The following is a 24,480-nucleotide window of genomic DNA, read 5'->3' on the forward strand; positions in this document are numbered from 1 at the left end:
TATTTTTAAATATATAAACTTGTATTTCATGTATTAATCATATGTTACTTCTCTATGGAGTTTTTCTCCAACGGCCTCCACTGAAAGGTGCAATAATCATAGTAAACAAATTCAATAAATAAAATCCATTCTACTTTTCATTGAAGAGAACTGTTGCATGGTGACCTTGGACACTGAGGGATCATGACTGAAACTTCAGTATTTCAAAATACCCAAAGCTTTGAGTTACTTATCACTATATTTTTGGGATTTATTGCAAAGGGTTTCATAAGTAAGTACTAGGCTAGCTGCCATGGCTGACCATTTTAAGCCTAGCCAGTCTCCCTTTCGGTGCTTGAATTAACCTACCCATTTGGTGTTAGATTAGCCTTAACCATTTCATGGCTGATAATTATATATATATCCATACCAAAAAAGAAAATCTCCTCTTCTATCACTACTCAAAGTATGCTTAACAAACTAAGCCAGTTTCATGCTTGGGTAGATACCTCAGACATTATCTCTGTCACAGAAATTTGGCTTAAACCTCAAAACCAAGTTAAAGAAATTCTTCCTCCAGGTTATAATATAAGTGCTTAGGATTTCCCTTTCTCTTCCCCTTTGGCTGATCTGGTGTCACTCAGTAAACAAAGGAGAGGTGGAGATTCAGTATCGACAGACTTTTGGCATACTAAAACTGTGAAATTTTGTGGACTTTGCCAAATGAAGGTAAACATGAGTTATCCGTGAATAGGAATTATGATTACCCAGAAACTAGATCAACTGGAACCACGGCACAGGAGGAGAGTGTCGTACTGGTTTCTAATTTGAAACAGTCAAGAAAACTGAAGGACCAGAATATACAATGGGAAACTATCATACTGTGGGACCAAATGAAGCCTTAGTCGTTCCTGTTTGTTCAAGAGAGTGAAACAGTCCTTGGATGACAAGACTCCGTCTGTAGTTTTTCACTGCTGAGTCACCGCATGCAGCTTTACATCACAGCGTCCTTCAACTACAGATTTTTTGCACCCTCGTGCTTGTACAGACTTCTTGGAACCTTTCTGCTTCTGTGCCGTAACTCAACATTTTCAGTTTTTCTGAGTCAACAGGAACAGATGGTAGCGACGAACCTCGACCGTTTTTGGGATTGAATCTTTTTTTGTGGCCTGGAAACTCATGTCTACTGAAGCAGGTTAGCGACTACGTTCTGGCTAACCTTACTGTCATTTTTTCTGCTGCTGTTGAGTGGAGGTCACTTGAGGACACTATTTGACAGTGAATTACAGTGTCTTGGACTACTCAAGTCATTGACTGTGTTAACCTTATTGTCATTTCTTTGCTGCTTTTTGAGTGGAGGATAGTTGGGGACATTATTTGGCAGTGAATTGCAATGTTTTGGACTATTCAAGTTAACGGCTGTGCTTACTATAACTTTTTCATGTTATAGTGAGTGATTACTTATAAGGGTGAATTTAGTTCCTTTTCATGTCCATTTATTGTGGAGATGATTTGGTAACAGTTTTGTTGTAGCTTGGATTACCTCAGCTGATGGTGCCGTTCTGTTTTGTTGGTATTCTCTAATGTATTAAGGGATTGTTTAGTTTGGGCAAATCTAGTCCCTTTTCTTCATTATTATCCCTACTGTAACTGTGATTACTTCAAGTGACAACGTTGTCCAAACTTTGAGACACTTTACTGCTGTGTCAAGGTACTGTTTGCCAGGATATATCATGGATTTTTGTTTCCCTTTTGGGACTTTATGCTTGGGCTTAGATTTTTTTCTTTCTGTTAATTCATAGTACAGTCTTGTGATGACATCTTAGACATAAGGGTATTTTATTTTATATATATATATATATATATATATATATATATATATATATATATATATATATATATCCTTTTTTTTTACAGTTGTTAGTTATATTATATAGTGATATTATAATCTTGTATATGTATGAGTACTTATTTGTTAAAAGTGCTTCATTTTGTAGTGTAATTTTTTTCAACTTTGCATATTGCATATCTACATACCACCTTACTAATTCTTTACCTCCTTGCAAAACCTCTAACTAATCCCTACATATACTCTCCTTCAATTATATACATCATAAACAGCTATACACCTCCTACTAAAGTTTCACCCCACCTCTTTATCTATACTCCTCTTTCTTTACTGCAATTTTTCTCTGTCTCTTTTTTATTTTTTCCCACTCTACCACTATGCCTCTCCCCACTATTACAGTAATTCTAACTATATCCTTTTATCTCTATCTACTCTTCTATCTAACATCGCACGACACAAATCACATACCTCTTAAACTTACACACTCAACTTCTACCTACACACAGACTCTTCCTAGTTATTCCTCAATAGGCTCAACCATATTTTCTACAGATACATTTCTACTAGCCAAAGTAAAAATCTTCCAGCAACACAAAATCTACCATAACTATCCCAAACATTATTACTGCCAGAAAACCAAAAGACAGCCACACCACTCCACTCAAAACACCCTTTCTAACTTAATAAAATGTAAGGATATACATCCAAACCCTGGGCCTCTTTCCAAAATGCAAAACCAACCAAATCTCTAAACTTTACTACCATTAATATACAAAGCATTAGAAACAAAATTCCCCACTTCCATTCATGGTTACACCTAAACAGACCTGATTTCACAGCTATGACAGAGACATGGCTGAAGCAATGCATAAATAATACAGAATTCCTACCCCCCCCAACTATTCATGCCTTAGAAACGACAGACCACACAAAAAGGGCGGGGGCATTGCCTTAATATACCCAAGTAGCTATACCATAGTTCCCCACTCAAAACCCATTCCACATTTCTGCCCTGCTGAACTCTTAGTTACAATATTAAAACTAAATAACCACAAAACCCTATGCGTCATAGTTTTATACATTCCCCCATGCAATAACATTCCCATTCTAGAAGAGATTCTAGCCTGGTCATCCAAAGATATTCTAAATGAAACTGTCATACTAGGGGATGTAAATATAAATTGGTCATATATCACCAATCAAAACCTCCAAACAAATATCAACCTATACAACTACACCCAACTAATCTCTGATATAACCAGGCCCAGCAATCAAATGAAACAAGGCTCAGCCTTAGATTGGATCCTTGTGTCTGACCCAAATAAAATCTCCACTTTTGGAACTTTACCAAACACTATCAGTGACCACCTACCGTCTTTCGCCATCCGCAAAACTACTACAACGACCAGTAATCATACTTAAAACTAATAAGAGACCTGTCCAATTTCTCTCCAGAACCTCTAAATGAAATCTTATATCATACTAACTGGACTCCATTACATAACATTCCCCTACATGAAGCAGTTGAATTATTCAATTCAACATTTCTCAAAATCCTAGATGAGTCGAGACTAACCACGCAACTTGGCTCACAAAACCCACAAAGCAAATAAGGTCCTCTAGAGATAAAGCTTGGAGAACATGGCAAAAACACAAAAACCCAACTGACCTGGTGCAATACAAACAACTACGTACGTAAGCAAGCCAAAAGACAGGTTATTAAGATAAAAAAGACTATTACCATAAGCTACAAAACCAGCATAGACTAAACCCTCAGAAATTCTGGGGAACAATAAATTCCCTTATTCACCCATGGTCTAACTCCAATTCCTGTCCATACCCTGATAAACCCCCCTCAGATATAGCCTTTTGTTTCAACACATTTTATTGACACCATTGCGAAGCTGGCCACTACTTTCCCCTCTTCAAACCTAAACTCACCAGACCAATATACCACTTATTTTAAACCATCCCCACCACCATCTTTTTCTTTCAGTCCCATATCCACAAGCACCATAAATAAGCTGCTTCATAAACTCAAACCCTGCTCCTGTACTGCTGACAACCTACCTGCTGAATTCCTAAAAATAACTGCTGATTCCATAGCTTACCCCATTAGTATACTAATCAATAGATCAATCCAAGAGTCTTACATACCCAATATCTGGAAAAAAGCTTACATTCTGCCCCTGCACAAAGGTGGCAAAAATTCCAACATCTCAAACTTCCGGCCAATAGCCATTCTCTCCTCTCTCTAAAATACTTGAAAAATGTGTCCTCACACAACTAATCAACCACTTAATCAACACCCAACTACTCACCCCTACCCATCATGGCTTTAGACTAGGCCATAGCACAAATACAGCCCTCATCTCCTTTTTTGGATACAGTAAATCGAGCACATGATTCGGGTCTGATAGTCTCTTCACTCTTCCTCGACCTTTCAAAGGCATTTGATACAATTTCTCATCCCCTTTTACTCTCTAAACTTAATAATCTAGGTGTATCACCCCAACCCTAAATTGGTTCTCTAGCTACCTTTCTGACAGATACCAATCAACTAAATGGCAGCAATCCTCTTCCACCTTTTTAAAAATCTCCACAGGTGTCCCCCAAGGCTCAATATTGGGCCCCCTACTATTCAACTTATTCATCAACGATTTCCATGAGTCACTAATACAGTCTAATGTAATACAATATGCAGATGACTCAACAATTATCTACACTTCAAAAACCCCTTCTGAGCTTCAACTACTAACCCAAAATGCCTTCACATCCACCGAAAAAATGCATGTCAAATGATCACCTCGCTCTCAACCCAAACAAGACTAAGCTGATTCTATTCACTCCCAAAAAAACAACACCCCTGAACAGGGCTGAATTCTCTATCCTCTCCCAAAATAATACCTCCATAGAAGTTGTCCCCAGTACTAAACTGTTAGGAGTCACTTGTCGATGAAACCCTAACTTTTGAACCCCACATACTCAATAACATCAAAAAGACACACCATAAACTAGGTACCCTCTACAGACATAGCTATTACCTAAATAACAATGCCAAAAAACACTAGCTTCTGCCTTTCTACTTCCATCCCTCCTATATGGTGCCGCCATCCTCACTAATATACACTTCATAAAAAAAAAAAAAAAACCTTGATATATACTACAATAAAATTGCTAGATTTGCAGCAAATGCTAGATCCTCGTCACATCACTGTTCCTCACTGCAACAACTAAACTGGCTTGAACTTCCACTCTATCTCAACTACCTCCACTTAATTACTGCACATAAAATAATATATAAACCAACAGCTTGTCCAGCTCTGTGCCATCCAAACAGACACCTTAGATCTGAAAACAAAATTCTACTTAGTCAATAAACCTCAACTTCCAGCTAGCCAAATGCTTTACTCCTTCACTACCTCCAAACTTTGGAATAATCTCCCAACCTCAATAACCGTCATCTCATACCCTGCTCTCTTTAAAAAATCCCTCAGACAACACCTATCTACCTGCTGGTTATACCCAGGCCAAAAATAACTCCTCTTCTCACTGCTCCCACTCTCTGGGGCTGCAGGTATGCACCCTTAGCAGGTCTGCAGCCATACCTATGACTGGTACTACATTGCCTACACAGATTTAAATGCATGTAAATAATTGTATACAATGTTTGTTTTTTCTGCCTCCCAATCAGTAATGACTATGGCATCTATATGACCAAAAGTACATGTTACTATCATCGGTGGACTACCAAAAAACTGCAATGGAATTGCTAAAAAACTGTAAGTAGTGCTACATTTTTGATATTTGTATTTTTGATATTTGTATTTCTGTAATGTTGACTTTTATGTGGAGCTTTTCTCCCCGGGCCTCCACTGAAAATGGGCTCACCTACGCCCAGTGGACTTTCCCAGTAAATAAATAAATAAAAAATAATATACTTCGCCAAGATCGCTTAAAGAAAAAAGGTGGAGGTGTTGCTTTATTTTACTCTCACTCTCTCCCTTCCTAAAGAACCAATTCCCTCTTTTACACCTGCTGAAATACTAATAGCAAACCTTAAACCCAATGACTTTACTACCATCACAGTAGTAGCCATATACATTCCACCAGGGGACAAGATCCCCTTAATGGAAAATATACTGTCATCTCTCTCCCTAAATTTCCCTAATGAAACTAACCTTCTTGGGGACGTAAACATTAATTGGTATGACCTTAATAATCCAAACCCTCCACAACACATAAAGCTCCATGGATTTACACAACTAATCTTCAAACTTACCCATACTAATAACTCTCATTCTTCAAGCTCCTTCATAGATTGGATACTTGTTTCTAACCCTAGCAAATGCTATAACCCTGAAACTCTACCTGATGCCCTGAGTGACCACTCGCCTATAAAAGTGGTACGATACATCATCCCCCTCCCCAAACCACACCGGCTTATAACCTGCCTCAAACTTTCAACCTTTAACCCAGGCACTTTTAAAACCCTCCTCTCCAGAATTAATTGAAATTTCCATACTCAGCTCCCACTCAACGAAGCAGTAAATGCCTTCAACTTAACTTTACTAAATATTTTAAATTCTCTAGCCTTACTGAGAAAAGTTCAATTAAATGCAAACATTTCACCCTGGCTATCTAAAAACCACCTGTGCCCTTATGAAATCCAGAGATAGGACATGGAAAACATGGGTACATACCACATTTCCAGCTGACCTCCTAAAGTATAAAGAAAAGAACTTAGAAATCAGACAAAAAACTTCTCAACAAAGACAAAAAAGTATTTTATTATAATCCCCCCAAAACATTAAAATCTGATCCAAAAAAGTTCTGGAATGCTATAAACCAAATACTACATCCAGGTAACCCAACTTCACTAAACCCATGTCCTGACAAGTCACCTGAAGAAACTGCCAGTATCTTCAACACCTACTTTATCGAATCCATTTCCAAACTATTTAACCCCAACCTCTCAAACAGCAACACTTCAAACCCCCCCCATACACCCCTCAACCACTATCTCAGTAAACTCCTCCTTTCTCAAACTGGTTTCCACTGACTATATCAGAACTCTACTCTCAAAGCTCAAACCATGCTCTGCATCAGCAGCCAGTATTCCTTCTTACTTTTTCTGGATTGCTGCACACTCCCTTGCTATGCCTGTAGCTATTACTAATCAATCGCTCCATCTCAGAGTCTAAAGTTCCTTCTGTCTGGAAACAGTTTTTCACTGTTCCTATTCATAAAGGAGGTAATTCCACAGAAATGTCTAATTTCAGATCTATTGCTATCCTCTCCCCTCTCTCCAAAATCCATGAGAAATGTATACACAAACCAGTTATGCATTATCTCTTACAAGAAAAACGTATCACTCCAACACAGCATGGCTTCCGTCCCAAACATAGTACAACCACAGCTCTACTACCATTTCTCAACACCTTAGCCCTGGCTAAAGATGATCACAGACTCGTATCCTGTCTATTCCTTGACCTTTCTATGGCTTTTGACATTGTCTCGCACACACTGCTGCTATAGTAAACTTTTAGGCCTAAACTTCTCCCCTGATACAGTTGCATGGTTCTCTAGCTATCTCTCTGATAGGCTGCAGTCAGTACATCCAATATACAGATGACTCTGCAGTCATGACTACTACTAATTCCCCCTTAGAACTCCAAACAAATACCCAGACATCTTTCAACTTGGTAGAGACATGGCTCACTAATAATCAGCTCGTCCTCAACTCTAAGAAAACAAAATTACCACTCTTTCTACCTAAATCTGCAAACCACATTAAACTTTCCTTCTCCATAAGGTCCCTAAACAATATTCCTATAGAAGTCGAAGCTAGCACAAAACTCCTTGGCATTACCATTGATGACCAACTAAAAATCAGTCTTCACATTAACAGTTGTATAAAAAAAACACCAAAATCTAGGACTACTGTGTAGGAACAACAAATTCCTAACTACTGAAGCTAGGATTTCTCTTACCCATGCCTACGTTCTGCCATGCTTAACCTATTGTTCCCAAATACTCACAAATCTGAGCTCCTCCCTACTTACCAAATTAGAATCAACCTACCATAAAATAGCCTGATTTGCAGCTCAACAAGCATATAAATCTCACCACTGTCTCTTCCTAAAATACCTGAACTGGCCCTAACTACCTCACCTTGTTCCTACAATCTCAACTCCAAATCATACACTGCATCCTATATTAGCCTGATTTCAGCCCAAGTCTGTCTTCTCTCATCTTTCACTACTCACCTACCAGACTTCTCTGAAGCTCAACCCAAGACCTACTAAAAATCCATAAACCTAAATCCAACACAGGGTGCAACCTGCATAGCTACCATCCCCTGTATTGCATGGGACAAACTCCCAAAAGAAATGAGGTCCATGAATCACCCCAAACAATTTAAGTTAGCAACCAAAGACCACTTTAAAAACACTGGTCCTGCCATTGTACTCATCCTCCCTGATTATTACCTACCTTTTATAGGACAGTTGAACTAACTTACTAAAACTTACCATTAACTACTTCATCCTACGCTACCTCCAAAGCTTTATGTAACCTTTTAAGTTTCTGCTACTGTGCATACAAAACCTTATATTTACTTAACTCACTTTTTAAACCAAAACATACAACTTATTCTATTTTTTTAACATTCTCCTTTTTGTTTATAGTGCTGTTTTATCTGTCAAAATATATATGTATGTAGCTTACGTATTTTAACTACCTAAATTCTCTACAGCTATTTTTATTGAAATGTATCTGTATTGCTATTTTTTATTGCATTCTATATCTTTTGAACTTTTCTCTCCGGGCCTCTGCTAAAAAAGGGCAATAGCTCAGCCAGGCACTCCTGGTCAACAAATGTAAAATAAATAAATAAATAAATTACCGATACTGAGAATAAATGGCATCATGCCATAGATAATTTGAAGGAACTCTTGCACGGGATAAATCATTTAAGAGCTGTTTCTGCCCATTACTAGTACAGGAGGCAGTCCTGGGATAAATGTTCTGTTTCTTCTCCATAGATGCAAGTTGCAGTTGAATATGAGCAGTGATGAGCTTTGTTTTGTGTGGCTGGATAGTGTATTCCAGAGATATACGTGTCCCTCCAAACCATTCTGCTGATGTTGCAGAAGAGGTTTAGATCCCTAGACTGATTTCTGATGCCATTTGACTTGCTGATGTGCAGTAACTATATCTGTATTGGGTTGGAGGATGCCTTGTATGCTGGTCACAGGCCACCACTTAACAGTCTGATGTTTAGTGTTACTATTAGCATAAGTAAAGTATTTATTGAATTCATTCGTTATAATCTTGGGGTTGATATTTAAGATGCCCTATATCAACTGTGAATTAACTGAATATTGCAATTTAGTTATTGCTATATGTATGTTATGATTTCTTATTAGTAGTATTAGCAGCTAACCTAGTCTCATAATTAGATTTTTCAGCAATAAGTTTGGATTTCAGTTCCTTGCTTATCCTATTTAGTTTACTCTTGTCTGTTTGATTAGAATTTTTTTTATAAAGATTGAAGATTCTTTTCTATTTAGATTACACTGTGTTAAAATTAGGGGTTAATTCAATAATAAAGATTGAAGATTCGTTTCTATTTAGATTACACTGTGTCAAAATTAGGGGTTAATTCAATATCACTTAGTGTTCACCTCTTAGGATTTCTTCTTCCAAGATTTGAAATATGTTTAGCTCCTGTGCTTTTGGGAGTGCATGCCTGTGGTTGGTACACAGTGACATCACATAGTCTGTTTGGAAGGTACACTCTCTCATTTCTTTGTTTTTTTCTCAGAGTTTGTATCTCAGTCTTAATGTGAGTTTTGGAAAGTTTGTGCTTTTTATCCCCAAATTGTGTGAACCGTGCTGCTGGTTGATCCTTCACCAGGTCTAGCACTTACTCTGGCACTGCCTAGCAAAAGGAACATGATATGAAGCATTTCTTGATTATACTAGTATATGACCAGGTCATCTACAGAAGATGTAGAGAAATGGAGATTCCACCTTGAGGAAGTTGGTGGCTGTGGATAATGCTTTGTGCAGAGAATGCCAGAATGGCATGATCATAGGTTCATAGTTTAGTACTAAGCTAACTGCCCTTACGAGCCATTTTAAGCCTAGCCAATTATTCCCTGTGAGACTCAAACCCTGCACCTTGTGTTTGTAAGGCAAACACCTTAGCCTATGTTAGTATCAGACCAAAAGAAGAAGGTAAGGAATCTTAAGGCTAGGTGTGTCTCAAAACTTCCTTTTGTCCATGAGGTGGCATTACATTCCTCAAAAAACTGACAGTTGTCATTCAGCTAGTGATAGTTTGCTGTAATTTGATGGGGGGGGGGGGGCTGTACAGGAGCAGCCTTGGAAGTCACCATGAAGGGGTGTATCCTGGGTCATAGGCACTGAATTTCCCACATTGCAGCAGCCAGACCATGACTGTCTCAAGCCATCTCTTCTGGAGTGATCCCTTGAGGCTCTTTTAAGAGGCTCAGATGTTGAACTCAGGATTGGAGAGTTTATTGCTTTGGCCTTACCTTCAAGTCAGGCATGACTCACCAAGGGTTGGTGCGAGTACGGTGTATTATCTGGTGCCACTTGGGCGCACAAGAGTCGCTCATACATTGCAACTACTTTAGCTGTGCAATATCTGGTGGTACTTGTTTCACTTTACAAGTTCAGCAGTGCACTCTTGAGGAGCATGATTTGACAGCCGTTTAAATTCCTGGTACCATATCTAGTACATGCTGCCCCAGTACTTATCTGCCTTTCCACTAATTACATTGCACTTGAAGCTTGGTTAGGCTGTCACTTGCTGGGATTCTGAGGATCCCGACTCTTTGTAATTGAAACAGACTAGATTCATAAGGATGTTGAAATCTCACGTCTTTGTAGTTTTTCTCTCAGTAACACCTCCTGTAGAGAAGTTCTGAAATCCTTTATGCCCACTGTGGTTTTACCAGTTTTTTTTCCTTCTTTCTTTCCCCACAAGTACTTAATCCATAGCCTTTGTTACAAGGCTGAGGAAACCTGGATCATTCCACTAGTGGAATCTGTCCTAATAGATTCCATTTTTGTAACCTGGAAGCTTGCAGATTCAATTTCCTCTCTTCCCAAGAAAGCAGATACCCTCTGTAAGACCCTCACAGAGTGTATTAATATATCCCATCCAAGGATCGCAGGACAGATTCCAGTGAGATCTGTCTGGTTGATCTTGGATCCCAGAGAATGCAGTACTCTTCCATTCTGCCACCTGATAGAGTCCAAGGCTTTGGAAAACATGAGCAAAAGCCAGAAGCACAGATGCCCCTGAGTGTTGGAACTGAAAAAGTTTCAGAAGTGTGGTAATCTGTGGATGTTGGAATAGAAAATTCTAACAGTTGCCCACTCAAAGGGCTTTCACACAGATCAGATGGTTTGGAGAGTACATGGTGTATTAAGCATTTGCCCTAGTTGCCTGACTGAAAAAAAAAGTGAGAATGTAGGGTTGCATTATAAGGAATATCCTTTTTCCTCCTGGAAAACTGATGGTCCCTGTTTAACCTAAGGACATACTAGTTTAACAGTGCTGATGCTAACTTACCATGGGTGTATGCTACAAATTGCAGTCTGAGGGGATAGACTATCATTAAATTGGTAGTAGTAGTATAAATTCCAGTATAATGATATTTCATTCCAGAAAGCTACCAACACCCCCACTCATTCACAGACATATATACCAGTTTCTCTGTCTCTCTTTCTTTTCAGTCTTTTTGCATTTTGAAGTCCAGGTAGGCAGACTTTATCATGATGATTTTGTAGACCTTCATCACAGAAAATAAAGTACAGAAAGATGTTCTTTGTGTTTCACTGTTGCAGTCATTATATTTGGGTAATCTGCTGGCAGGCTGCCCTCAGTTGGCCTGAATTCCAAAGTCTTGGGTCCTGCGTCGGTTGCTGTCTTCTCTTCCATGACGTCAGGGGTATAAAACATGCAGCCAACGCCATTTTCTTTAGTCTTTCTTGCCATGCGGTGCCCGAAGCAGAAGCATTTTGCAAGTGCCGGTCGGACGACTACTGAAATATTCGAGTTTGAGTTTCAGAACCGAAGTCTTCACTAAAGCTAAGTACCCCGTTGGGGAAATTTTTTCTTGCTCCTTACCAATGTCAGAAAAAGTTAATTGTATTACTTGTGGGAAGCAAATACCTCATAAGGATTTCCATTTATACTGTATTCCTTGCCTAGGCTCTGATCACAACGTGCCTGGCTGTCAGTTTTGAGCTAGATTTAACCAGCGCACTATTAAGCGTCTGTATATTTTTGCATCAAAGTATTTTGGAAACAGAATTAACTACCCAGAAATGTCGTCGGATAGCAATCCGACTACTGGAGTACATAAAAAAAAAAAACAAAGAAAAGGACAGAGAAAGGCAGTCGAGATCCAAAATCGACGAAGCTTCTCCTAAGCCAGTCGCCGGTTCAGTGGTACTCAGTGAGGCACTTTTGCGGCCCCTGATACCCACTATCTTTGAGTCTCAGGCCTCTACTGACACCCACGTGGAGTCCAGCATGCCGCAAGATACTCAGGGTATTGGACCGATGGATGTGTCCCTCGGATGGGTCCGGAGCCGCTGAGCAGGCACCGGCCTCTGAGGGTGTATTCAGACCTCAACATTTGTATATCAAACCGTCGACAGTTGCAAAACCAAAGATAAAAGCAACTTCTAAAACTAAAAAACTGACACATGAGCCATGTGCACAGGCCTCTATGCCTAAAAAAACAGATGATCAAAATGGTGAAGACCTCATTACCTTGATCAGGGGTACCCATCCCCCTCCAGATAAGAGGCCTAGGCAAGACACTGGCTATGAATCTTCAGATCAGGTTTCTATTTCTTCTGATTCCTCTTCTGATCAAGAATTATCTATTCCTCCCTATAAGGATTCTCATGCAGAGGAGTCTATACCATCTGCATCTCCTCCTGAGGATTATTCATTTGGAGAAACCTTGCATACTTTGAGGGAGCATTTTCACTGGGAGAGTCAAGACTTCTCAGAATCAAAAAAGAGGCTCAGGGATTTCATTTTTCTCCCTCAGCACAGGCCTTTAGCCATTCCCCCTGTTTTAGACATTGTGGATGATGTGTTTTCGGAGTCAAGCTTGACCCCTGACTCCTTACCTCTGGCTCCCAGTAAGCCTGACAGATATTACAGGGTCCCTGACTCACATAAATTTTTATTTAGAAACCCTGCTGCTGATCCTGAAACTATTTCACAGGGTCCAATGGGAGTTAAGGCCTCAACAGCAAAAAATCCTACCCCCTCTGACAGAGATTCAAGGGCACTGGACAGATGGGGAAAAAAAGGTTTACACATCTGCAACCTTGGCAATCAGGGCCTTAAACTGTCAATTTCATATGCTTAAGTACCAACATGTTATGGGATTGCTGAAACAGAAAATTATGTTGATTTCAGAATGTGCAGAAAATAAAGAATTGCAGGAATTATTGCATGCAGCTGAACAGGTTGGAAAGCATACTTTGCAATGTGGTTTTGATTACTTAGAGGCCTCCTGCAGGGCCGCAGTTACTGGATCTGTAGTTAGGAGGCATGCCTAGTTAAAGGAGCAGAATTTGCCTGATTATGTTAAAGCTAAATTGCTAGATGCTTCTTTACAGCATGATTCTCTGTTTGGTATTAAGGCAGAAGAGGTTTTAAAGAAAATGGATGACAAAGCTAAGTCTATGCAAACTGTTAAAGACGTCTTACAAGTGCAGCCACCTAGATTCAGTAGACACTGGCCTACAAAAAATTGGTGCTTTCCTGTGTCGGACAGAGCTCAAAGGGGCAAATCCAGATGCTCTAAGGGTTCCAGATACTAGGCGCAAGATTCATACAGGTCAAAGCAATGGGGCGCTTCTACCTCCAAATCTGGAGGAGATTAAGCGCAAACCTACAGAAAACAATCCCAATGACTTCCCTCTGCCTGCTCCAAGCACTTATCTTTTGGCAGCACCCATATGGGGAAAGTTAGCACTTTTTGCTCCAAATTGGCAGTTAATAACCCAGGACAAGTGGGTACTAAACATAGTATCACAGGGATACAGATTCCATTTCCGCACTCTGCCAATGGCAAATGGTTGGCCAGATCTGCCACAAAATCAATGGGCAGAGGCACAGAAACAGGTTACGTCCCTCATGGATATGGGGGCCATTCAGCCAGTACCAGAACAGGAAAAAGGACAAGGTTTTTACACAAGACTGTTCTTGGTACCCAGAAAGGACAAGGCCTGGCGGCCAATACTGGATTTATCGATTTTGAACACATACCTGGACATTCCAAAATTCAAGATGCTGACTTTGCAGCTTCTGCCCATGCTGGGCAAGAATGCTTGGTTGGTGACATTAGACCTAAAAGAGGCATACCTGCATGTCCCAATAAGACAATCGTGCAGAAAGATACCTCAGATTCAAGGCTGGTTTAATGCATTGCCAATTCTCTGCACTGCCCTTTGGCTTATCTACTGCGCCCAGGGTCTTTACAAAGTGCCTGGCACCAGTAATTGCATTTTGCAGACAAAGAAGTATACAAATATATCCTTACTTAGACGACTGTTTCATTCAAGCAGAGAAGAAGGACATTCTTCGACACCTGACGTTTGTGAAAAGGCATCTAACATGCCTAGGGTACACAATAAACGAAAAGAAATCACAACTGGTACCCGCTCAAAAGATAACATTCCTGGTTGCAAGCTTGAATACAACTGCCCAGATGGCTTACCTCACGCCAGACAAGCAAAGGCAACTGACTACTTACTTCAAACTAATGGCAACAAAGACCCAGTTATCTGCAAGACAAATTCTGCAGGCTTTGGGCTTCATGCATCCTGCATCCTGCATCCTACTGATTCCATATGCAAGACTGCATATGAGGAAACTTCAATGGTACCTGAAAAGTTTATGGAGTCAACATTCTCACAGTCCTGAAGCAATGATTCCTTTCATTCCCTGCCTACAACAGGAGTTTCTATGGTGGGCAAAGGTATGTCACCAAAACATGGGACGGGCCTTCACTCTCCCCCCTGCCAGCCAAACCTTAACAACAGACTCATCGGATTATGCTTGGGGATCCCACATGGCTGGAAGATGCATTCAGGGCATATGGACCCCAAAACAAATGCATCTGCATATCAACCAGAAAGAGATGCTAGCAGTTCAAAATGCCCTAACAGCATTCAAGGGACTTACTTCATCCAGGACAACTACTGATAAAGACTGACAATACCACAGTCGTGTGGTATATAAACAAGAAAGAGGGCACACACTCATACCCCCTTTGCAGATTAGCCATGGCACTGTGGGACACAGCTTTGACCTACCAAATATATCTTCAAGCTCAATTCCTGCCAGGAAAACAAAATACACTGGCAGACGATTTAAGCAGAAACCTTATGGATCCTCACGAGTGGAAACTAAATCCACAAGTCTTCAGCATGATAACAGAGAAATGAGGGAGCCCAGACATGGATCTATTTGCCTCTCCTCAAAATTATCAATTGAAAAGATTCTGCACAAGGACTTATCACACACAAGCATGGAAAGTGGACGCCCTATCCTTCATTTGGAAAAACCCATCAGTTTACGCCTTTCTTCCTCTGCCTCTTCTCCTCAAGGTCCTCCTAAAAGTCAGACGAGAAACCAAAGATGATACTAATTGCCCTGGACTGGACCCGCCAGTACTGGTACCCAATCCTAAGGAACTTGTCTCAATACCCAGCTTGGACCTTACCTCAAAGACCTTAACTACTGTCCCAGCAAAACAATCAGATCCTGCACAATCAACTACAGACATTGAACCTGGCAGCATGGCTGATTATGTTGCTATACAAACACCACCTCTCAGTAAAGCTGTGATGGATGTCATTTTGGAAGCCAGAAGGCCTAGTACTAGAAAATCTTATGCTGACAAATGGAAGATATTCTGTGCTTGGAATCAAGCACAAGGAATGGATTCAGCAGAACCAAATATTCCTCAGATATTACAATACTTAACTAAGATGCTTGACAAGAGCCCATCTTTCTCATCAATCAAAATCCATGCCTCTGTCATTTCGGCTCATTACACCAATCTTTTCTCTTCCTTTATTAAAGCAGTATCCCAGAGGAGCCAAAAATTTAAGGCCTCTTAGAAGATCACCATTACCTGCATGGGACCTCAATTATGTGTTGGAAAAGCTCACCCTGTCTCCATTTGAACCAGCTGCTACCGCTGATATACAGTTCTTATCATGGAAAACGCTGTGCTGCTAGCAATTACTTCAGCAAGAAGAGTTTCAGAGCTACAGGCCCTCATGGCTGTAGAGCTTTTTATCATATTTTACCCAGACAGGGTGTCTCTGAGAACAAATCCAACTTTTATGCCTAAGGTGGTTTCCAGTGTGGCTCTTAACCAAACAATTCATCTGACAACTTTTTATCCAAATCCGCAGAACAAAGGGGAGAGAATTATGGACACAGACAGCTAAGATTCTATTTGAGCAGGACTAAAGCTCTAAGAAAAACCGAGCAACTACTGGTGTCATATGCTGCAGGATCAGAAGGAAAGGCCATTTCAAAGTGGATAAGCCACTGCATCCATTTCTGCTACTTACATCATGGAAAACCTGTGACCAAGGGCATTAGGTTTCATTCCACCAGAGCTGCAGCTACTTCAGCAGCCTTTCTCAGAGGAGTACCAACCAAAGACATTCTAGAGGCTGCTACTTGGAGTTCTGTTCACACCTTCACAAAGCATTATCATTTGCCTCTCTACTCTAAGTCCAGGGCAGGCTTTTCCACTGCAATGCTGCAGGACCTTATAGCCGCACCTAATGCTGTTTAGCTCCAGCCTCCCAACCATAGCTTTGGGATTCTACCCAAATGTAATGACTGCAACAGTGAAACACGAAGAACATAGTACAGTTGTGTACACTTACCATAAATGTAGGTGTTCGAGTGTATTCACTGTTGCAGTCCAGGTTATCCTCCCGCCATCCCCCTGTCATTCTGGAGTTTATCTTTTCTTCTCCATCTTTTACAACCTATGTGGTGTATTTGCTTGTAGATAAAGGTAAAGTTTATATTGATGCATGTGTGTATATATATATATATATATATATATATATTTTTTTTTTTTTTCTACCTTTTTGGGGGCACCTGACATTGGGGGCAAGAAAAACTAAAGAAAATGGCACTGGCTGTATGTTTTATACCCCTGACGACCTGACGTCATGGAAGAGAAGACAGTAACCGACGCAAGACCCAAGACTTTGGAATTCAGGCTGATTGAGGGCAACCTACCAGCAGATTACCCAAATGTAATGACTGCAACAGTGAATACACTCGAACATCTACATTTATGGTAAGTGTACACAACTGTAATTTTTCCGTTACTCTCTATTTATTTATGTTTTTAATGACATGATCTGCTTACTGTAAATTAAACTTTGCACACCTAAGATTTTTCTGTTTTCTCAAGTAATTGTATTTGAAAGAAAAATAGTTTGCTAAACGTATCTTATTTCTATGTTCAGGTGGCAGATGGAGCAAATGCTATTGTACTTGGGCAGCTTGGTGAGATTGTGTCTCCTTTAGCAATTATTGGTGGAAACTGCACTCTTCAAGGATTTGATCATGAAGGAAATGACCCCTTTTGGACGGTATGGTTAAAATTAAAACACATGTATCAATTAAAATTCAGTTTTTAATCCATAAATAGTTGTTGTTTAAAATTCGAGTATGGTTGTGCAACAGAAAGAATTCACTGCCACAGAGGTAAGGTTTGATTTTTCCAGCCAACTTCACTTCTCCTTTCCCCAAGTCTGACAGTGCCATTATTTTTAAAATTTTAAGATAAGGACGTCATCACCAGCGTTACTGCTGTTTTCTCTTGTGGGTCTAAAGTAGTAGACAGACAAGCCAGGTAAGGAGGAATTGCTGTCACTGTTGTGGAACCAAGTTTCACTAACAATGCAGATATTCATATTTTCCAGAGTTGGAAAGGTCTTCATAGAGGGTATTTTCTTATCCAGGTTCCTAGCACTGAGCAGCACTACAGTGCTATTTACCAGACTGGAATTGGTATTTGGTAGGTCAGTAGCCTGAGTAGACTGACATTATGTAAAAACAGCACTGTGGATGGTAGAGAAAGTCTCACCCAGTATGCAAAATCTCTGATGAAATAGAGTCAGACCTTCTTTGGTGAAACATACAGGACTATCTTCCATCTCCTTCCAGTGCGACACACTTTAAGCCCCAGCAGAATGACACCCATAACTAAGCCAATTATTAAACCTAGTCATCATCTGCTTGTTTTGAGCCACCGTTCTCAGGTGATGGTAAGAATATTGCTCTAGACTAGTTTCTTTCCAGCCTAAGAAGCACAGTCAGAGGGCTGTACCATCATAAAGGATTTCCTGCACCTCTTGTTTCAAGGCTTTTTCATACTAGGTAAAGCCTTTGTTGTCCCATAATGCCTCTTTAGACAGAGTCCAGCTAATGTTTATTCAAGGAAAGATGTTCTTAAATTATACAGTAGAGTAAAAAAAAAAAAAAAAAAAAACTTGTATTGAGGATATTAGAAATATTTCTAAAACTTTAAAAAATACTTTTAGATCTACTATAGCCTCACACTAGTGTATATTAGCACTTCTTGCGAAGGATAACTTTAAATCCTTCTTCAACTACATTAGGAAACTAAAGAATAATACCAAACATTGCTCAGAGTGTATTCAGAATGGTAAAAGCTATTTGGAACCAATGAACATTGTCATTTTACTAGCAGACAGATTCAGTGCTAATTTTACCCCAGAGACTTTTTCCCCCAAGTCTACAATATCTCTGAATCCCGTACCCCCCCCACCTTATTACAAAGGAACATGTAATAAAGGTACTTTTCAAGACTAAAAATACTACTTTTCACATGGCCTGAAAATATAACTAGTTGTTCAATAAAACGGGACTAAACATGCCCAGGTAGAGTCGCTCGTCAAATTGTTTGACCTAAGTTTAACTATTGGTTTAGTCAGTTTGGAGCACTGCAGTGGTGGTGCCCCTACCACAGACCATGGGAATTATAGACACATCAGCCTGACAAATCTCATTTACAAAGTCAAGTAACATAGTGTAAAGGAGCTTATAAACTATGATATAAGAAGTCTCATTAGACTTGATCTGCAGCAGTTTATTGAGGACAAGGAAAGATCCTGCCTACTGAATTTGGATAGCTTCTATATGAGTATAAGCTTTCAGCAGTGGACATTATGTTCACACTACCAAAGCCTTTGCCGCCATACCTCATGTTGGCATTGCAAGCAAGCTTAACACCTTAAAAATAAATCCCTGTGTGGTAAGATGGATGGCAGATTGGTTAAAAGACAAGAACCCACAAGTGAATGGCAGATGCCATATCAGACAGTATGTAAGCAACCAGTGATATTTCCCAGGGCTCAGTGTTGGGACCCCCCACCACCACCACCACACACACACACACACACACACACACACACACACACACACACACACACACACACACACACCTCTTTCAGCATTTACTTTTCTGATCTCCAGATTGGAAACTAAAACCGATGGCTACCTAAGTCTGCAGACTGCTACAAACTTGGAGTTATTTGTCAGGTCCCCTGATACACATCAGAAACTTACATGCACAAATAACTAGTATGCTAAAGTGGGCTCAAATTAAATGTAACAAAGTGCAATTTTGTTGCATTTACTAGACAACCCCTCACCTTCAGTGTACATCATAGGCAATATCCCACTTCAAAATGAAAATGTTAGTGCCGTTGGATCATGGGTTCATAGGTGTGTACTAAGCTAATGGCCCTGGGGCCTTTACAAGCCTAGCCCATAGAAGTGCCCAGGCATCATGCTGCCAGACATTGGTTCCCAGTGCCTCTATCAAGTAGAGCCACTGTTGCGATCCCTGGGGTGAACTTTCTATTGCCCATCCACTCGTCAAGAACTCTCTTGAAGAGGGACATCGAGGTGCTCTGCTTGACATGTATGGGAAGTCTATTCCAGAGCATAGACCATCTCTGGGTGAGGAACGTGTCCCTCCAGCATGTTCTGTTGATTGTGGTAATGAGGTTGAGGTCTCTGGAGCATGTAGTGGGTAGGGATTGGGATTTCTTTTGATGTAGCATTTCTAACAGAGCTGGTCTGACATGGCTTTGTAAGTCAAGAAGAGATCGCCTCTAAGTAGGCGATATAAGACAGAGAATAACTGAAGTCTTTTGAATCTGTGTAGGACATGTGTTCAACGCCTAGGATCCCCTTCATGAGGTACTTCTGTGGCCTCTCCAGCTTTTGCAGGTGTCTAGTGAGGTACATGCCAAATGTGGCATTATACTTGATTGGTTTAATGAGGGAAGAGTAGAGAGAGACTATGACCTCTTTCTTCCTGGATGCAAAACCCTTGATAATGAGATGTGCCACATAGAATGGCTTTTTGACCGCAGTGGCAATGTGGTGGTCGAAGGAAGAGGTTGCTGTCAACCTGCGTCCCCAGATCTCTTATAATGGCCTCAGTGTTCAGTGGGCTCCCATCGATGTGGTTAGTGGGAATTGAGTTTTTACTAAAGGGGATGATTATGCATTTTTTGGCGTTAAGCTTAAGGCCATGATTTCGACACCAGTCATTGGTTTCAATTAGGTCTTTCTGTAGGATGTCTGCATCACTTGGGTAATTAATAATGGCTCCCAGCTTGCAGTTGTTTGAAAACTTGGTCAGGCAGAGTCCCTTTGTGTTGGCCTGGACTTCTGAGAAGTAGATGCCAAACAGGAGAGGACCCAGGACCGATCCCTGTGGGACTGCAGTTGTGACTGGTTGGCAGTCTGGCTTGGAGTTTGCTACTTTCAGACCGTGTGTTGTACCTGTGAGCCAGTTTGCAAACCACCTAGTGATATAGGGATTAATGCCTAGTTTGGTGCATTTATCAATAATTCCCGAGTGAGGAATGGTATCGGAGGCCTTGGCCAGATCAAGGTAGGCTGTATGCACTGCCTTACCTTCATCCCCAACCCTGGTGACTGACAGAAAGAAGTCAACCAGGTTGAGCAGGCATGATCGCCCTTTCACAAAGCCAAACTGAGTAGGGTACAGAGTTTGGAGATTTCCTGTATCTTTGTTAATCAGGTTCATGATGATGTGCTCCATAGCTTTACATATCAGACTTTTCAGGCTAATGAGGCAATAATTCCCAGGGTCTGTAGTCGCTTCCCCTTTATGGAGAGGGATGACTGTAGCAGTGCGCCATTCAGTAGGGACAAAGCCTTAGGTGAGGCTGTGACTGAACAGGGACACAGATGTGGTGCAAGCTCACCTTGTAGTTCATGTAGAAAACAGCCAGGGATATTATCAGGTCCCATGGAAGATGTGTTATTGGCCTTGGAGAATGCAGCTTTAACCTGTGCTGCAGTAATGCTGGAAGCCTGGCATTCTTCCAATATTGTGATTGGTCCTTTACGTGGGGGGGGGGGGGGGTAAAGTTAGCACTGAATCTGTCGGCCAATATGTTGGCTCAGTATAGGAGATACCATTGTGCAGTGACTCAGAGTAAATCTGGGTATTGCTGTGGAGGGTCTTGATATAACTATAGATGGCTTTGTGATTGTTTTTTTTAGTGTCTGCCGAGATTCTGCCTTCATAGTTGGCTTTAGAGGACTTGATGAGGGATCTCAAGTTTTTGTTAAGGCTAATAAGGGAGTTTTTCCAGTCTTGGGACTTCACCTTTTTCTGCAACAGTTTCTTCCTTCTGTTGTAGAGTTTATTAATGACTGGGGACCACCAGATTGGCTTCCTTTTTTTTGTAGGCGAGCATCTTGGTTCTTTTGGGTATGGCTAGTTCCATGCATTAATGTACATCTTCATACAGTGCATTGGTGTATGATTCAGCAGTCATAGGTTCATAGGTAGATACTAGGCTATTGACCCAAGGGCCTATGTAAGCCTAGCCAACAAGGTTCTCTGGCTTACGCCACCCAAGAGAGTTATTTTCCTGTGCCATTCTCTAGCAGAGATACGGAAGTGATCCCAGGATGTATTTCCTATTTCCCATCCACTCATCAAGATTTTTCTTGGAGAGTACTAATGAAGTACTTTGCTTGACATAGATGGGTAGCCTGTTCCAGAGTATGGGAAGTCTCTGGGACAGGAATCTATCCCTCCAGCATGTCCTTTTTATTGTGGTGACAAGGTTTAGGTCCCTAGAGTGTGTAGCTCGGAGAGGATTGGGATTTCTTTAGGTGTAGCATGTCCAACAGCTCTGGGTTTGACATAGCTTTATATGTTAGGCAGAGATCACCTCGAAGTAGGTGATATGCTACGGGGTAAAGCTGGAGTTTTTTGAGATGGTCATTGTAGGGCATTTGTTTGAGGCCAGTAATCCTCTTTGTGAGGTACTTCTGCAGCAGCTGGAAAGGCCACAGATGTCTTGTGAGGTACATTCCAAAAGGGGCATTGTACTCTATAATGGGTCTAATGAGTGTCGAGTAGAGGGGAACAGTGACCTCTTTTTTCCTGGATGAGAACCCTTTTATGATGAGGTGTGCCATGCATGTAGAAGGACTTCCTGGCAACTGTGGCGATGAGACTACTATCCACCTGGGTCCCAAGGTCTGTTATCACACATTCTGTATTAAGTAGATTGCTGCCTCTGTTGTAGTTCATGGGAACAGAGTTTTTACCAAAGGAGATGACACTGCACTTTTTGGCATTGAGCTTGAGACCATGGCTCTGACACCAGGCATCCATCTCAGCGAGGCCCTTCTGTAAGATGTCCACATCATTTGGGGACTTGACTATGGCTCCTAGTTTGCAGTCATCTGCCAACTTCTATAGGCAGAGGCCTTCTGTGTTAGCCTGTACTTCAGAGAAGTAGATACCAAACAGGAGAGGTCCCAGGACTGAACCCTGTGGTACTCTACTTGTCACTGGTTTGAAGTCAGATTTGGAGTCTGCAACTTTTACAGTGTGGGTTCTGTCAGTGAACCAGTTGGCAACCCATCTTGTGACATAGGGATTTATGCCTAGTTTAGTGAGTTTAGCTATAATTCCAGAATGGGGGATGGTGTTGAAAGCCTTGGCGAGGTCAAGGTAGGCTGTGTGAACCACCTTACCATCATCTACGGCTTTGGTGACTGCCTCAAAGAAGTCGATCAGGTTCAGGAGGCATGATCTGCCTTTCACAAACCCTAACTGGGTGGGATCCAGAGTTTGGAGGTTACCAATGTCTTTGTTTATGAGTTCCATGATGATATGTTACATGGTCTTGCAGACCAGGCTCATCAGGCTAATAGGGCGATAGTTCCCAGGATCAATGGTGGCTCCCCTTTTGTGGAGTGGGATAACTGTTGCTGTGCACCATTCAGTGGGCACAAAGCCTGATGTGAGGCTATAATTGAACATGGTGCTTAGGTGGGGAACCAGTTTGTTCTGAAGTTCATGTAAAACGCAGCCTGGGATGTTGTCCGGTCCAATGGATGCTGTGTTTTTGGCTTTAGAGAGTGCAGCTTTTACCTGTGTAGTTGTGATTACAGGGACTCTGCATTCTTCCTGTATAGATATGGGCCCTTTAGGGGGGTGAGAGGGGAGTAAAGTTAGCACTGAACCTATCTGCCAGGATGTTTGCAATATCAGTTGGTTCTGTAATTTTTGTGCCATTGTGCTGTAACTCAGAGCAGATCTGGGTGTTGCCATCGAGATTCTTGACATAGCTATAGAATGCTATGTGGTTGTCTTAGTGGCAATTTTGTTTTCGTAGCTAGCTTTGGAGGATCTTATAAGGGATCTCAGCTTCTTACTGAGGCTGACCAGGGAGCTCCTCTACTCATGGGATTTTACTCTCTTTTGCAACAGTTTCTTCCTTCTGTTGTACAGTCTGTTTATGGCAGGGGACCACCAGATTGGCTTCCTTTTTTTGGAGGATAGTGTCTTGGTTAGCATGATCCATGCACTCGTGCTTATAGAGTGCATTTGTGTAGGATTCAGCAGTTGTAATGGTATTGTCCATCTGCATGGGTGTCATGAAGTTCACCACTTCTGTCTTAAGAAGCATGAAGTTGGCTTTGGAGAAATTTTTTACTGTGGTTTCCTTAATGGGGGGTGGAGGCAGGATACGGATATCAAGGGTGATTTAGCTTATGGTTGGATAGGACCAACGAGGAGTTGACTTCAGGAGTGGAACACCAGTCACTCTTGTTGGTAATGACTAGGTCTAGGATATTGTTGCCCCTGGTGGAGGTGTGGATAAGTTGATCCAGGGCATTGGAGTTTATGAATTCCAGAAAGCGTTGAGCTAAGGAATTGGTACACGAATAGTTTTCCCAGTTAATGGTGGGGTAGTTGAAGTCGCCCATTATTAGGGTGTTTGGTTAAACCCTAATATTTTCCAGTACATCAAGAAAAGAGGAGTGGGAATCCTGGGGCATGGTGGGGGATCTGTAGCAAGCTACAGTTTGGATTGCAGTTTTGCCCAGAGTTAGTTGCACTTGGATAACCTCGGATGCATTATGCTGAGCAACTAGCCTGGAGGTGTGGATATCCTTAATGAATATGGACACGCCTCCGGCTTTGGTGTTTCGGTCCAGG

General features: G+C 41.1%; 1 protein-coding gene across 1 annotated transcript in view; it reads left to right on the forward strand.

Moving 5' to 3' along the window:
- Positions 1-24,480, forward strand: part of BBS2 (Bardet-Biedl syndrome 2) — a 1,992,563-nt gene that overhangs the window by 379,695 nt on the left and 1,588,388 nt on the right. Inside the window, exon 3 of the mRNA XM_044079541.1 lies at positions 17,369-17,533. Within this exon, the coding sequence (XP_043935476.1) occupies positions 17,369-17,533 (165 nt within the window). The remainder of the gene's footprint in view (positions 1-17,368; positions 17,534-24,480) is intronic.

This window comes from Protopterus annectens, chromosome 8.part0 (assembly GCF_019279795.1).
Source record: "Protopterus annectens isolate FY-2018-M chromosome 8.part0, PAN1.0, whole genome shotgun sequence".
Lineage (NCBI taxonomy): Eukaryota > Metazoa > Chordata > Ceratodontiformes > Protopteridae > Protopterus > Protopterus annectens.